General features: G+C 33.1%; 3 protein-coding genes across 4 annotated transcripts in view; 1 reads left to right on the forward strand and 2 right to left on the reverse strand.

The window, feature by feature from the left end:
* Positions 1–1076: 1076 nt before the first annotated feature.
* LOC144847929 (stabilizer of axonemal microtubules 3-like) lies at positions 1077–3571 on the reverse strand. The gene is made up of 5 exons (XM_078704524.1): positions 3405–3571; positions 2929–3111; positions 2403–2579; positions 2081–2280; positions 1077–1581 (listed from the first exon to the last, which is right to left on the reverse strand). Exons 1-5 carry the CDS (start codon positions 3504–3506, stop codon positions 1272–1274), a joined length of 972 nt encoding a protein of 323 aa, XP_078560650.1. The 5' UTR covers positions 3507–3571; the 3' UTR covers positions 1077–1271.
* Positions 3572–4171: 600 nt separating this feature from the next.
* On the reverse strand, positions 4172–5206 carry LOC144848884 (delta-type opioid receptor-like). The gene has a single exon (XM_078705835.1). It carries the CDS (start codon positions 5204–5206, stop codon positions 4172–4174), a length of 1035 nt encoding a protein of 344 aa, XP_078561961.1.
* A 1796-nt stretch (positions 5207–7002) lies between these two features.
* The window catches only part of LOC144849037 (DNA polymerase delta catalytic subunit-like), a 37015-nt gene continuing 27834 nt past the window's right edge, over positions 7003–16183 (forward strand). Inside the window, exons 1-6 of one of the 2 annotated variants that reach the window (XM_078705991.1) lie at positions 7003–7055; positions 8393–8553; positions 9510–9617; positions 10056–10322; positions 10413–10584; positions 11527–11753. In XM_078705991.1, coding sequence (XP_078562117.1) covers positions 8403–8553; positions 9510–9617; positions 10056–10322; positions 10413–10584; positions 11527–11753 — 925 coding nt within the window. In that variant the 5' untranslated portion in view covers positions 7003–7055; positions 8393–8402. The remainder of the gene's footprint in view (positions 7056–8392; positions 8554–9509; positions 9618–10055; positions 10323–10412; positions 10585–11526; positions 11754–16183) is intronic. The other variant, XM_078705992.1, reaches the window with a different exon arrangement.

A 16183-nucleotide genomic window follows, 5' to 3' on the forward strand; every position in this document is an offset into this window, starting at 1 on the left:
ACTAAATGATTTATATTTAAAATAATAGATAGTTTAGGGAGTTCTCAAACTGTTTTTAAAGTCGAAAATCACAACACCAAAAAAGCGTTCTAAACCTAGCAACACGAGCGCCACCTATCGTTTCAGACAAATACCTGATAAATGATTCTCTCCTCCTCCTCCTATCTTCTCAATTATAATTTCCTTATAAAATTACAACTCGGGTTACAACTCCTCAAACAACAACAACACAAAATATCCTCTATCAATTGACAATTTTCGTCAGATTGTTCAAATCGATGTGAACAAAAGCATTCAATGGAGGCTTGATTTAATTACTATGCAATAAAGTGTTATTGACCATTTGATGCATAATCAACGGTTAATTACATTACCAATTATTGTTGCCTAATGAACTTTTAATTGCGTTTCTCACTACTCTGTAGACTGTGAATTCAAAAGGAAGCACAGTCTTATGAGTAAAAAAAATAATTCCTTCAAAATATATTTAATTTCTTCAAAATTAGGGGTGGATTTTTCAAATGGGGGACGTTAAAGATATATTGTCCCCCTAAAAAAATATTTTTGTTTATTTTTTTGTTGAATATGTTATTTTAATGTCGCGTAATAGTTATTCACTCTCACAAAAAATTGGGTCTGAAAAAAATTTATTTACCTGAGAAAAATGTAATTTAAAGCAAAAAATGGTCAAATTGTCTGGAAGACAATGAGTTTTTGGGTAATTTAACTGTTTACTTTGACTTTTTATAGTTGAAATAATTTTTTTCCCCCGTTTTTTTTCTTATGGAAGTGAACAACTTCATTAAAACTGCAAAATGGCCTATTCAAAGTTTGATTTTAAAAATCTTTATTTTTCATGATTTTGGGGGACAATACATCTTTAATAGTCTGTCAAAAATACTATCAAAAAGTAGTTTATAATGTCATTTTAGCAGTGAAAAGGGGCGCGATTATGAATATTATTGAAATGTGCGCTATATAAGTGTTAATGTTAATTTAAGACAAACCAAAAATATTAAAATACAAATGATTTTATTTTTCATTTTTATTCAAGCACACTCAGTGCCTCTATACAGTTTATTTTCAACAAATCATATATTTACAACAACATTTAAAAAGCAGCAACAAATCTAAAGACCTTGCCATTTTAACATCATGATTTTATTATATTGCATTTATTACATAAAAATACTGATTTATAACGATCAGATATTTGGTTAAGTCTGTACAAAAAGTTTGCATTAATATAAGAATATATTTGGTGAAATCCATCAAACTGACACAGGTTTTCCACTTGCATATGTTTCATATTCTGTTTTGTAAGTTTGTGGTACTGCGAAGGTTTGTTCCGGTCCTGCGTTTGGAATCACCCACGGCGTGTCTACGGGACATGAGAAGAGCTCCCTCATTTTAGGATCTGACGGAGTTTGATACGAAGCTTGGGCAAGGGTTTGCATTCCGCTGTGTGGAACTTGTTTGAATTTCTCAGGCCATCGAACTGGTTCTCTGATTTCTGTTTTGAAGATCATTTCATCTCTCATGGGAGGTCTTGAGCGTGGAACAGAGTCTTTTGGCAATGGACTGTACAAAGAAAAGAAATTCACAGTTAAAACATAGTTATATTTTCACTTAAGAAGCAGCACTGTTTGGTCATGTGAATCCTAGAACTAAACCTGAATTGAACCCAGGTTTTAAGATTGTAAGGCAAGCATCTTTAACACCAAGCTACCACTTATAGTTAAATCATATTGTAAAGCTCTTGTCTACACTATCAAACTAGTTTGACAAAAAAAGTATGATGTGGCCAAATATGGTAGTGATATGCCTAAATATAGTAGTGATATGGAATCATCATGTCCATATATTGGTACATCACATTTTTTTGCCACAAGTTTGATAGTGTAGAGCTTAATTTGATGAAACACAAAGCTTTTTCCTTTCATGTTTTGTTTGCTAGATGCATACATACTTTACAAATGGCAGGTAAAATAGTTTTCTTTCCATGCAAGCAGTGTTAAGAAATACATAGAGTACCAAACACCTCATGACTGGATAAGTGGCAAAATAACAAAATACTTACTTGTGTTTTGTGCCGTGACCCCAGGCTTGTGAGTAATCTTCGCATCTCCAGTACGTTGCTGCGTCTTTCTTTGGATAATCATCGAGGGCGTGTCGACTGAATCGCTTAAAGTCTTTGTGAGTTGTCGTTACATACGGATCAAGTAACTGTAAAGCACCTCCGTCCCTCACTAAAGTTGGTTTGTATTTTGGAGTTTTATCCTGAAATTAAAAAAAAATAATTAATGAACGAATAAAATTATCTGTACATTATAATTCCAAGCAAACATTTCCAGGCTTGACCTTAAGATAAATTCCTTCTTTTATTTACAAAAATGACTTACTGCAATAGGTGCTGGCATAACGGAATGGTGCTCTTGTAGCTTACTCGGTTGAGGGTTACGGTTCAAGTATGTGTTAAAGTCAACTCCTGGCTGGGTGTTTCTTCCTTTAAATTCGTCTTGCATCTCACTTTCTTGGTTACCCATTGTTAATGGTTTCCTCCAGCCTCGTGATCTCGTCTGTCAGAATAATTTAATTATTTTCTATTATTTATTAAGTAGACTTTATGTAGATGAAATAGACTTAGAGACTGAATATTTCTATGTACAGTACTATATTATATTGTAAAAATAATATTCTGTACAATTTGTTGCTTTATAATGTCTTAATATTAAAGACAACACTGTTAATATTTAACGAAAATCTATAAAATAATTTTAAATAGTCAATAATATTGATCATTTGTAATTCTATTGAATACTAAGAAATTCTCTTCCTTCTTAAATTGCTAAATCAATATTTAATAATTTATTAATAGGCACCTGCCATATTGCAGTAAGCCTGTATTTAGAACAAAAATATACAAACCTTTTCTCTAAGATCTTTATTATAATGGATATTCCAATGTCCTGGTGCCTTCTTATGTTGATTGTTTCCATAGATACCACCATGATGTTTAAAATCATGCGTTTCTCCTGTTGTTGTGGTGTATGGTTTGATTATTTCATCTTGTTTTGCTAGCTCTGGTGGTAATGGGTTATTTATTGTTGTCTAAAAAAAAACAACAAAAATTACATAAAATTTAAAAAGTAAAATAAAATCCTATTTGTAAATTTATGATGGTGGTGATAATCAATACATTTAATAAGAAATTGTCGTTTTTTTCTTAAATGTTATTTTAATTTTAAAATGTATTTCTATTCTTAAAAAAGACTAACCTAGGCTAGTACCTATTTAAATTAAAGTGGCCGAGCCAAACAACCACGCTACGGGGTTAGCTCAGTAGCTGGCTGTGTAATTATTGATTGGTTGGACAAGAGTTTGCCAGCGGTCTCTTTTCTTACCTTAAAATCGGAAGCTGGAAAATAATACCCTGGCCTATAATCCAATCCTTTTCCTGAACTGGTTTGATGTAAATCAAATCGTCGATCACTAATGTTTGTCATGTTTCCTAAATGACGGAGAAAATGCCAATATTAATTCGCGTTTAGTCTCGCTCTCCTCTTTTCAATCAATGATCTTTCGCTGTGGATCGATGTTTGTTGATTGTCAACACGTGTTTTGTATACGATATCTCCATAACAACGAGAACCAAATAAAATACGCCCTCATCGGCAATTTTGTGAGTAAAACTTTTAGACGTGACTTGAGTTCGATACTTAAAAATGCGCCTTCTTAATTTATTTTCTTTCATAATCAACGTCTGCTTTATCTGTCAAATTGCCTGTTGCTATTATGCTATATCAGTCTGATGCTTTAAAAGTGTATCGATGGCAAAATTAGGCCTAATATTGATGCGCGTCGTACAAAAAGTATGGCTGGAGTTTCAAAACACACCAACTATTCAAATGACCGTTAGCGCACATCGCATAATATGCCGCACTGTCCAGAAAAAAATTCGCATAAAACAATATTGTTTAAGCAATTTTTGTTTGTTATAAAAAAATGTCAAAGTGATAGTATCGTATCGTATTCGTAGCCAATATCGACTATGAAAATTAACGATACTCAACATAATGAGTTTTAAAAATGTCAAAATTCTTGTTATAATCACCAAAAGTTACTGAAACGGCGATTTTCGATGAAAATAATGACGCACTATAAAACAAGTTCAAAACCATGTATTTTGTGAGCTAGAATTAACACCATTTCCAAAATCTCTAGAGCTACTCTGACTTCCTTTTCGTTTACAATCAGGTTTTTTCGGCAAAAACATATCTTTGCAGATTTTGCGGAATTCTGGCAAACCATACGCATAAACAAACGTGTTAATATACGTGTTTGAAAACGCCAGAATAACAGAGCATTTATACAGATCTGACGTCATATCCAAAGGAAATCCTAGATTGAATCCAAAATAAAGAACTTGGTTGAGTGTCCAACAAATCGCGTAGGCCGTGCTTATACCAGCAAAAGTTATTAAAACACTTCGAAATGCGCCCGAGAATCGGTCAGATTTACTGCCTCCAGAATGAAATGAAGGCCTACGAAGAAGCTTCAGTGCAATGGAAACATATACAAACACGTTGACAACCAAAACAGAGAAATATATTACAACCACGACCAAAACACCCGCCACGTTTTGTAGCCCGCTTATTGGCCAATTAACTACGCAGTGGCCGTCGTCATCTACGACGTTTACGAGGGCCCAATGAAGCTCGATTACAGTGCCTACCACCCACGGAATCACCGTGCACCGACGGGCTATTTTTAGGGTAAACCCGGTGTAATGCTTAATTGGATGTACAATTGCGAAATATCGATGCAACGTCATCAGGATCAAGTTGACGGACGATGAAATCGCGAAAGCCCAGTGGAAATATCCAGACGTCCAAAACATGCAAATTAACTTCTTAAAAAAACGAGTCTCTATCCGACTCAGATCAGTTATAGGCAGAAGGTTGAATAAAGAGAAAGACACGCTTGTTGATAAATCAATTAGTGACTGGTTGAACACAAGAACCTTGGTAGTGTTTCGAAGCGATTGGACCTTTACTATGACCAACATTACTAAGAGGTTACCAGTGACACCGAGCACACCAACCATGGCGCTCAACCCGAGGTACCAACTTGAATTCACTGCTGGTGATGTTGTGTTTGAGTCTTCAAAATGACTGTACTCGTTGTATTCGTAGTGATTCTGCATATTCATCTGAAAAATGGTATAAATACCTGAATAATAACAAAATGTGTGTTAGGCCATGAACCGAAAAAAAAGTTACTAAAAAAAATGGAAAGCCCATTGTCTGGAAGAGGACGTAATTCTGTTCAAATATAAAAAATCTGTCTTTCTTCTTAAGTGAAATCAGTGTTTTTTTTATAACTATATTATAACTTTAAAATTAAAAGTTCATCTTTATTCGTTATTTTCATAACTTGGATGAGTTTTAACGGATTTCAATCAAATCAAACATATCAATTAACTAATATTTCATGTTGTAGAAGACAATACAAATCTTGAACGGATGTGATACCATATTAGGCCTACTTTAATGTAAAAATTAAAAAATGTTCTCATCATCTCGTGCGTCAATATCTCCATGGATTCACAACAAGGAGAGTCGATTGGAGTACGGTAGTCACTAGCTCAATAACCTTCTTACAAACTACCTTGGTTTTAGCTGATTACTAGTTATAAATGTCTCGATTTAATTTACTTTAACTAGATACAATTTACATAAAGACCAGTTATTGTTTGCGTAAATTTCATTTACACAAATTCGATAGACCTCGCGTAACAATAGGCCAGATAATTGTACATTATTTACAGTGTGTTTTCATTTTGTTAGTGAATTCTATATATTATCAATTAAATACTATAGCTTAGTTATTTCGCCATTTCTCCAACTCAAGTGGAATCAATTTTCGACAAATTCTTATCGTCGTAAATTTCCGAGGAGTCGTGCGAGTTTTCGCCAACTTTTTATCGTCGTCAATTTGCGAGAATTCGCGCGAGTTCTCGGCAAATTCTTATCGTCGTCAATGCACAACGAGTGTCGGGTGCGTTTTAGGTAATTAATAATTGTCAATTTGCGAGGGCTTGGCGCGACTTTGCAAATAATATTCCTAATGACATACTGGAGAAACATGCACATGATAATTATTACGACTTCTGGACAATTTACCGTACCGTGGTTACAAGTAATTGCAGTGACACTCTGTGGCGGCGATTTCTCAGTGCTGATCTTCATATTATACGAGAATATTTGCCCTGCAGTATCAGGAAAAGTCCTTAATATACAGAATCTCATGTGTATCACATGTGAAATGATACTGTTAAAACGAAAGTTAGGATTGGATTTAGTTTTATCACTCTCCCCGGTTTTATACAGCATATTTCATAAAGTATGTTACAAATGGTCTACACTAATACAGTTAATAAGTATAAAAACTTACGATTTGTGGTGTTTTGTACGATTATTATAGCTGATGAAAAATCTTTTTTTTTATCAGCTCCTCTACCACCAATCAATGATCTTACGAAGCCCAATAAAAGTCATAAGATCATTTAAGTCATATTATTTTCAGTTATTGGAAAATGGACAACAATGCTGTCCAATCAGAAAGACGATGTCCTGGTAGTCAAGGAGATATTGAAAGACTAATGGTCAACTCACCTATCATAGTTAATCGATTTAAATGAATTATTTTCATGATTTTTGTCTATGTGGTGTGGAATTTCCAGTCAATGTAAATTGTATAGTACCGTGTTCTAACCCGTGGGTGACCAGCCAAAAAAAACCCCAAAAAGTCTTGTAATATATCTTTTAAAAATAAATTATTTCTTCATTTTTATTAATTATTATTATTTATTAATGAATTGCTTATTGGTCTGATATACAGTAAATAACCTATGTAGATAAAAATGACATTAGTTATATTAGATTACATTTTGTTATAAAAAAAGTAAATTTTCTGGCAACGTTTCTTACTTACCGCCATTTGAAGAAATTCCGCGAAACGTTTCATTTTAGTTATTTTCGTTTAAAAAAAAAGTAAAGTGACTTTTCTGATATATGTATATTTGTTTGTATAGAATATTTGTTATGTATTGTAAACTTGCATTACTGATGATTTACTGTAAACGAAATTAATGCTATTTAGTAAAAGAAGTCTAGGCCTAGATAAATTGACGGGACCCACATAGCCTACATCGGTCTGGTCGGCGTGTATTCCCAAATCAAGCCTAGGCCTAGACTAGAGGCCGATTTTGGTAGTTGGTGGTACATTCACAGGATATATGTTATTAAACAAATAATAAATTTTTATAAAGGGAATAGATAGAATATTTTTTTAAAGTTGGATAATGGACTAGCCTACAGGTGGTAAAGGTAAAGGTAGGCCTATTTATATTTGTCCTCAAGCTTAACTGGAAACTGAGGAAATTCGGATTAGATAGGCCCTCCACGGACCCACGGCAGCCAGCAGTGCAGCGCCTACCAGATCAGCACACCGGAAGACGATCCCCTACTCTATTCGAATAGTGTACCAAGTTCTTTAACGTGCACTGTTAAGTACACGGGACCAACGGCTTTACATCCCATCCGAAGGACGAGGCAATGAGAGTAAAGCATCTTGCCTAAGGATGAAATTAGTATGGTACAGATAACCTCGAACCCATGCCTATCACATGCTAGTCCGATATTACCATTACACCATCACTCTCCAGTATATACATAATACAGCACCCGCCGCGATTTCTAGACGGTCTCCCATCCGGTCTTGGCTTGTTTATATTATTAATTTAAACGAGATGGATTTGTCAATATAAGATGCAAAACACAAATTAGTAGGCCTAAGTTTATTATTAATATTTTGTTAGGCCTATATAGTGCTTATAATTATAATGATATTTTTCTCAGTTTTACCATGCCATTATGATTCAAATAGAGTGTTAAGCTTAGTAGGGGTCTCGGGATGTAGTATACCAATAACATCAATTATGTTCACTGGTAAATACCACTTTATAACACATCACATACTGTGTACTACATACTCATAGTATTCTTCAAGGTTTTAACTCATATAATATAATAGAGTACTTGCTCTATATTTTAAAGCATTTGGTTGATTTCATGTAATTATGGAGGAACAAACATGGCATTAAAAATGTGCTGCTCCAGGGAACATTTTTTTTAAAAGGTTTGATTGGCAAACTGCTGATCAATTTAAGTTTGTAGTGGAAACATAGTTCTGTAATTGCGTTTTTAGCTACATACAGTACAGGCCATTTCCAAGCACACATAATTTAAAGATAACATTTTATGAATGGGTACATAATCAACATCTCATATTTTTTTCTTTTATTACCGTATTCACATATTTTTTATAGATTCGTAGAAATGGAAAAGCGCAAATTGTTCTCAACTGTTGGTCCGCCCGCTAAGAGATCCCACGCCGACTTTGATGACGATCCGTCAACATTTGAAGAAGAGTTGGCACTTCTTGACCAGATGGAGTCGGAAATGACTAAAGGCGATTCTATCAAAGGTTGTAAGTAAAATGTACTTGTGTAAGTTGGTGGTTTGGATGCTTTGTTACCAATCCAAGGGTCCTGGGTTCAAGTCCTGTCATATTAGAATTGTTTCTAATGATAAATTCTATATAAGACTTTGTTTATGTAGAGCATCTTGTGTATAATGTTTGTCTTGTGAACAGGATTGCCACCTTTAAGAAGGATAGTGAATGAATTTGCTTATGGTTATCCTTGCCAATTTGCCTAAATATATAAACAAAACAAAAGAGTACCCAGGAGTATTGCCTTGGCAACATCCTTTATTTTAAAATATTTTCTTTTCACAAAATAATGGGTTTCAAACTTTCATAATGTTTCCAATCTAGAAGCTACCGATTGTCTGGCAACCTTATTATTACACTTTTTCCATAGCCTGTGGCGTTCAAGTGGAATTAAAAAATTTAATTAAAGTATTTAACCTGCTACCTGTTAACATCACGCTTGCATTAGCCATATTTAAAAAATCCACTTAAAAGTGATTGAGACGACTGTTTGACGCGCTATACATATACTTATCATTATCAGAATTAATGCATGTAATTCATGCATATATGACAAATAATGCACTTACTCCCCATGATAATGTAGCCTAATGGATATAACCTTGCGCATTTTACTCGTTAAAATATAAGTGCTTAACAACTTGTTCTCTTGTCTGACACGCTTAAGTGTAATCTTAGATGCTAAGACCAATCATTATCAATTTTCTAAGAATTTAAAATGTTTGTTAAATGCGAAAATAAATTTGTAATGCGTTTGACATTTAAAATGAGTATTATTAATAAAATTATCATTTAAAATAATTTTTTTAATAAATGAAAAAATTATTTTTTTATCAAAGTGAGAGTGTTGTGGTCTAAGTAAAAATAAATTATTTCTTTTATGAATTTATTGAGTGTATGCCTTTAATTTATTATTTTTATTTTCATTAAAGGCACGTCAACTACTGGTAAAGAAAAATGGAAAAGGCCAGCTCCACCCGTTATTGATCCAAAGGAAGATAGCTTGGTATTTCAGCAAATAGATTTGGACTATTATATCGGTAAACACATTTGTGTCTAAGTCTAAAAGAAAAATATACTAATTAAGAGTATTAGAATATTCTGTCTATCAAACGCAATAGATAATTTGCAAATAGATTTGGACTATTATATCGGTAAACACATTTGTGTCTAAGTCTAAAAGAAAAATATACTAATTAAGAGTGTTAGAATATTCTGTCTATCAAACACAATAGATAATTTTCATTCAATTATAAAACAAATCTGTTTATATTATCTAATCGAACACAATAGATCGTTGCCCTTTGACCTTAATTTAGATTTAATTAAAATCCAACATTAGAAACCTTGGCTATACCATATTATATAACTTTATTTTATTCCAATAATTGAAATAAAAGTACCTTTGTCTAATGTTTTATTGTTTTTCCTGTCCTTACTAGAGAATTAAATTGTTTGATGGTTTCATTCATTCAAAGGTACACATATGAAGAACATGCCAGGCCCCCTAAATGGCCCCACACCTATTGTTAGAATGTTCGGCATCACCATGGCAGGGAACAGTGTACTTTGTCATATACATGGCTTTACCCCTTACTTCTACATCAAGGCCCCCAAAGATTTCCAGGAAAAGCACTGCCAGATAGTTCGTGACCAGTTGAATAAAGCAGTGCTTGGTGACATGAGGTCAAATAAAGATGGCCTAGCAGAGGTCATCTTAGCAGTTGATCTAGAAAGCAAAGAAAGTGAGTTTTAACCTTTTGCTTTTATTTCCAATTTGTACAATATATTTTTATTTGTAATGATTTCATTTTATTAAAACATTATCTTTAAAGGTATTTATGGTTACCATGGAAATAAGAAAGAGCCGTTTCTAAAGATCACATTGGCAACTCCGAAATTCATCGCTCCTGCGAGGAGGTTACTTGAGCATGGTTCCGTCAATTTTGCACCATATCCGTCGGCTTGTCATCAAAGCTATGAAAGCAATATAGACTTTGAGATTAGGTAAGTTGTTATTTCACCAATTTTAAGATTTGTTCAACTGTTGTTTAGCCAATGGCATCTTGGAATTCTATTTTTATAAATCATAAGTTTGCTCTTAAAATGTGCAACAATTTGGACTTAATTTTAACTTTATGGTAACTGGACAGTTAGTGGTCCATTGATAACTGGACAGTTAGTGGTCCATTGATAACTGGACAGTTAGTGTTCCATTGGTAACTAGACAGTTAGTGATTCATTGATAACTGGACAGTTAGTGGTCCATTGATAACTGGGCAGTTAGTGGTCCATTGATAACTAGACAGTTAGTGGTCCATTGATAACTGGACAGTTAGTGGTCCATTGATAACTGGACAGTTAGTGGTCCATTGATAACTGGACAGTTAGTGGTCCATTGATAACTGGACAGTTAGTGGTCCATTGATAACTAGACAGTTAGTGGTCCATTGATAACTAGACAGTTAGTGGTCCATTGATAACTGGACAGTTAGTGGTCCATTGATAACTAGACAGTTAGTGGTCCATTGATAACTGGACAGTTAGTGGTCCATTGATAACTGGACAGTTAGTGGTCCATTGATAACTGGACAGTTAGTGGTCCATTGATAACTGGACAGTTAGTGGTCCATTGATAACTGGACAGTTAGTGGTCCATTGATAACTGGACAGTTAGTGGTCCATTGATAACTGGACAGTTAGTGGTCCATTGATAACTGGACAGTTAGTGGTCCATTGATAACTGGACAGTTAGTGGTCCATTGATAACTGGACAGTTAGTGGTCCATTGATAACTGGACAGTTAGTGGTCCATTGATAACTGGACAGTTAGTGGTCCATTGATAACTGGACAGTTAGTGGTCCATTGATAACTGGACAGTTAGTGGTCCATAAATACCTAGATCCCACTCTAGCGTACCTTCCAAAAATAGTTTTTATTGTATGCAGATTTATGGTCGATACCGAAGTCGTTGGTTGCAACTGGATTGAGCTACCAGCAAACCAGTACCATATAAGGAAAACCGGTAACGGGGAATTTGACAAACAGTCGCTGTGTCAGATTGAAGTAGATGTTGCGTGGGATGCTTTCATAAGTCACGCTGCAGAAGGCGAGTGGCAGAAAGTGGCGCCCTTCAGGATACTCAGTTACGATATAGAGTGTGCCGGTAGAAAAGGTAGGATGTTTGACAATGATAACAAATGCAGTTACATGTGGGGAGGAATTAAGATCTGAGAAGCACCCGATTCTCAGTCCTCTATCTACACATATGGCATTATTATATGAAAATTCCATAATACAGCATCTCATGTGATGTCTTTATCATAGAAGGTTAGGCTAATTAATTTTTAATATAAGACAAATAATAATAGATATATAATTAGGTGATCATTTAGAATAAAATGATCACCTATTGTTATTGTACAAAATCTTTATTATTAGGTGATCATTTAGAATAAAATGATCACCTATTGTTATTGTACAAAATCTTTATTATTAAATAGAATAAAGACATTATTTCAAAGTACTCGTGACAGTGTCACGCTAGTTGTACCAATTATTATTTATTCACATTTAGAATATTGTTATTTGTTTATGTTAGTAGTACCTTTCTTTTTAAATTTTCTTTCAAAATTACATAGGCCTCTAGCCCCCTCTATTCGTTTAGTTCATAATTTACTAAGCTATTTCATCGCTGCATGCCATGCCATCAAAACAATAAATGACCTCTTGACCACATATGAAGAAATGGGTACCCTCCACTTCAATGTAGGTAAGTCACATAGCGACGTATATAATTATGGGTCCCGCAATTTCACCTATACTGCACTGTATACAGACACACAGTATACTATTCCATATGATAAAATTGTACAACTTAGCACTATAAACATAATATACGCATCATGTCATAGGATGGCGTACATCAACTTTTTACATTCATATTTTAATGTATGTCCATCAAATAATATATCAGTAACATGATAAAAATGATCACCTATAATTCGTCAAAGTGACGAATTAAATTCTAGTTGTTATTATTATTATTCTTCTTTCTGTACACTTTTTGTTTAACAATTATCTCAAAAAGTTGAATAACAATGATCACAAAAATTTCACAATGTCCTTCAAATACTTTAACTTAGCCATAATAAGCTTTTCAGCGTGATCACTCAACCGTGACGTCATTGATACGCGATTTTGTGAAATCACACTATCAATCATATCTCCATAACTCTTTATCACATATCAATAAAATTCACTATACGTAAACTTCAGGTGAAGGATAAAAATATTACCAAATAAAAACTTACATTTTTCAAGGTCATGCACGTGAAATTGCGCGTTAAAAATTTAAAAAGCTCCAAATTAAGTTTTGATCAATTTAGAGCATGAGTTAGGCCATTTGCGTGTTTCAAAAAATTACTGCGCAAAAATGCGTTTTTGCGTGCGCAATTCTTAAAATGCGTAAAAAATATGAATTTTTTTTACAAATCGTATTCTACTCACCATCCTTAGTACATTCACCAAATTTGAGTCTGTTCCGACTTAAAATAACGCTATACGAGCAGGTTAAAAATGACAAAATGCGCACATTAATTGTACAAAAGTGCTAAAAATAGTAAAAAATAAGGCCTTTTTAAAATTAATATAACTCTTCAGAATGCACGATGACCCCCAATTTTTTAAACTTATTCTGGAAAACAATGAGTTGTAGATATAAATGTATATACACATTAGACGTACAAAATGGTATGACGTCATCATTTGGCCACATGAATTTTTAAAATAGGGTTTTTTCCCCTTTTGTAATGGACCACCATATTCAACAGAGCGCAACTCGCTTATCTGTGATCGATTTTCTCTAAATTTTTAATATATTCTACCTCAACCAATTATGTTACTTATGAGTTGCCAATATTTTCATTTGGATGATGTCATCACGTCTTAAAATTTAAATAACGATGGTTACGTAATTTCACCTACAAGGTATACTTGAATACCTTACAGCTCTTCTGAATTAAAGTTGACCTTGATGTTTATAACTTATTATGAGAGCTGGTGAAATGTAGATATGAATTATTATAAAAATTAAGCCTATCGGATGTTGTGACGTTATCATATGGCCAGTTAAAGTTAAAAAGTTGTTTTTTCATCTCTTTCGTAAAAGTTATACAATTTTTAAAGAGCGCGCACCGCCCTTCTACGTGCCAAATTTTCTTCCAATTGTTATATTTTATTGCTCAATTCATTATCTTTCGATATTGTTATCCACAAGTTTATTTTGATAATGTCATCAGTGCCGAAAAATTAGAACATGATGTGTGTCCGTAATTTCACCAATGCTACACTGTATATAGATATACAGTATATACTGTACATAATGTATATGGCATATAATAGGCACAGCACTATAGTATAACCGTATAATAGGATGGTATACATCAACATTTTCTGATTGTATTTTAACATACGTGCATGTTTAAAAAATATTAATGTCAATAAAATTATAAAAATGATCACCTATAATTCGTCAAAGTGACGAATTAAATTCTAGTTAGGTGATCATTTAGAATAAAATGATCACCTATTGTTATTGTACAAAATCTTTATTATTGTTATTATTAGGTGATCATTTAGAATAAAATGATCACCTATTGTTATTGTACAAAATCTTTATTATTGTTATTATTATTATTCTTCTTCTTCTTCTTCTTTCTGTACACTTTTTGTTTAACAATTATCTCAAAAAGTTGAATAACAATGATCACAAAAATTTCACAATGTCTTTCAAATACTTTAACTTAGCCATAATAAGCTTTTCAGCATGATCACTCAACCGTGACGTCATTAATACGCGATTTTGTGAAATCACACTATCAATCATATCTCCATAACTCTTTATCACATATCAATAAAATTCACTATACGTAAACTTCAGGTGAAGGATACAAATATTAACAAATAAAAACTTACATTTTTCAAGGTCATGCACGTGAAATTGCGCGTTAAAAATTTAAAAAGCTCAAAATTAAGTTTTGATCAATTTCGAGCATGAGTTAGGCCATTTGCGTGTTTCAAAAAATTACTGCGCAAAAATGCGTTTTTGCGTGCGCAATTCTTAAAATGCGTAAAAAATATGAATTTTTTTTACAAATCGTATTCTACTCACCATCCTTAGTACATTCACCAAATTTGAGTCTGTTCCGACTTAAAATAACGCTATACGAGCAGGTTAAAATTGACAAAATGCGCACATTAATTGTACAAAAGTGCTAAAAATGGTAAAAAATAAGGCCTTTTTAAAATTAATATAACTCTTCAGAATGCACGATGACCCCCAATTTTTTTAACTTATTCTGGAAGCCAATGAGTTGTAGATATAAATGTATATACACATTAGACGTACAAAATGGTATGACGTCATCATTTGGCCACATTAATTTTTAAAATAGGGTTTTTTCCCCTTTTGTAATGGACCACCATATTCAACAGAGCGCAACTCGCTTATCTGTGATCGATTTTCTTTAAATTTTTAATATATTCTACCTCAACCAATTATGTTACTTATGAGTTGCCAATATTTTCATTTGCATGATGTCATCACGTCTTAAAATTTAAATAACGGTGGTTACGTAATTTCACCTACAAGGTATACTTGAATACCTTACAGCTCTTCTGAATTAAAGTTGACCTTGATGTTTATAACTTATTATGAGAGCTGGTGAAATGTAGATATGAATGCATATAAAAATTAAGCCTATCGAATGTTATAAAGTTATCATATGGCCAGTTGAAGTTAAAAAGTAGTTTTTTCATCTCTTTCGTCAAAGTTATACACATTTTAAAGAGCGCGCACCGCGCTTCCACGTGCCAAATTTTATTCCAATTGTTATATTTTATTGCTCAATTCATTATCTTTCGATATTGGTATCCACAAGTTTATTTTGATAATGTCATCAGTGCCAAAAACTTAGAACATGATGTGTGTCCGTAATTTCACCAATGCTACACTGTATATAGATATAGAGTATACTGTACATAATGTGATATGGCATATAATAGGCACAACAAGCACTATAAGCGTATAATAGGATGGCATACATCAACATTTTCCGATTGTATGTTAACATACGTGCATGTTTAAAAAATATTAATGTCAATAAATTTATAAAAATGATCACCTATAATTCGTCAAAGTGACGAATTAAATTCTAGTTATTATTCTTCTTCTTTCTGTACACTTTTTGTTTAACAATTATCTCAAAAAGTTGAATAACAATGATCACAAAAATTTCACAATGTCTTTCAAATACTTTAACTTAGCCATAATAAGCTTTTCAGCGTGATCACTCAACCGTGACGTCATTAATACGCGATTTTGTGAAATCACACTATCAATCATATCTCCATAACTCTTTATCACATATCAATAAAATTCACTATACGTAAACTTCAGGTGAAGGATAAAAATATTAACAAATAAAAACTTACATTTTTCAAGGTCATGCACGTGAAATTGCGCGTTAAAAATTTAAAAAGCTCCAAATTAAGTTTTGATCAATTTAGAGCATGAGTTAGGCCATTTGCGTGTTTCAAAAAATT

This window comes from Antedon bifida, chromosome 7, assembly GCF_963402885.1.
Source record: "Antedon bifida chromosome 7, ecAntBifi1.1, whole genome shotgun sequence".
Lineage (NCBI taxonomy): Eukaryota > Metazoa > Echinodermata > Crinoidea > Comatulida > Antedonidae > Antedon > Antedon bifida.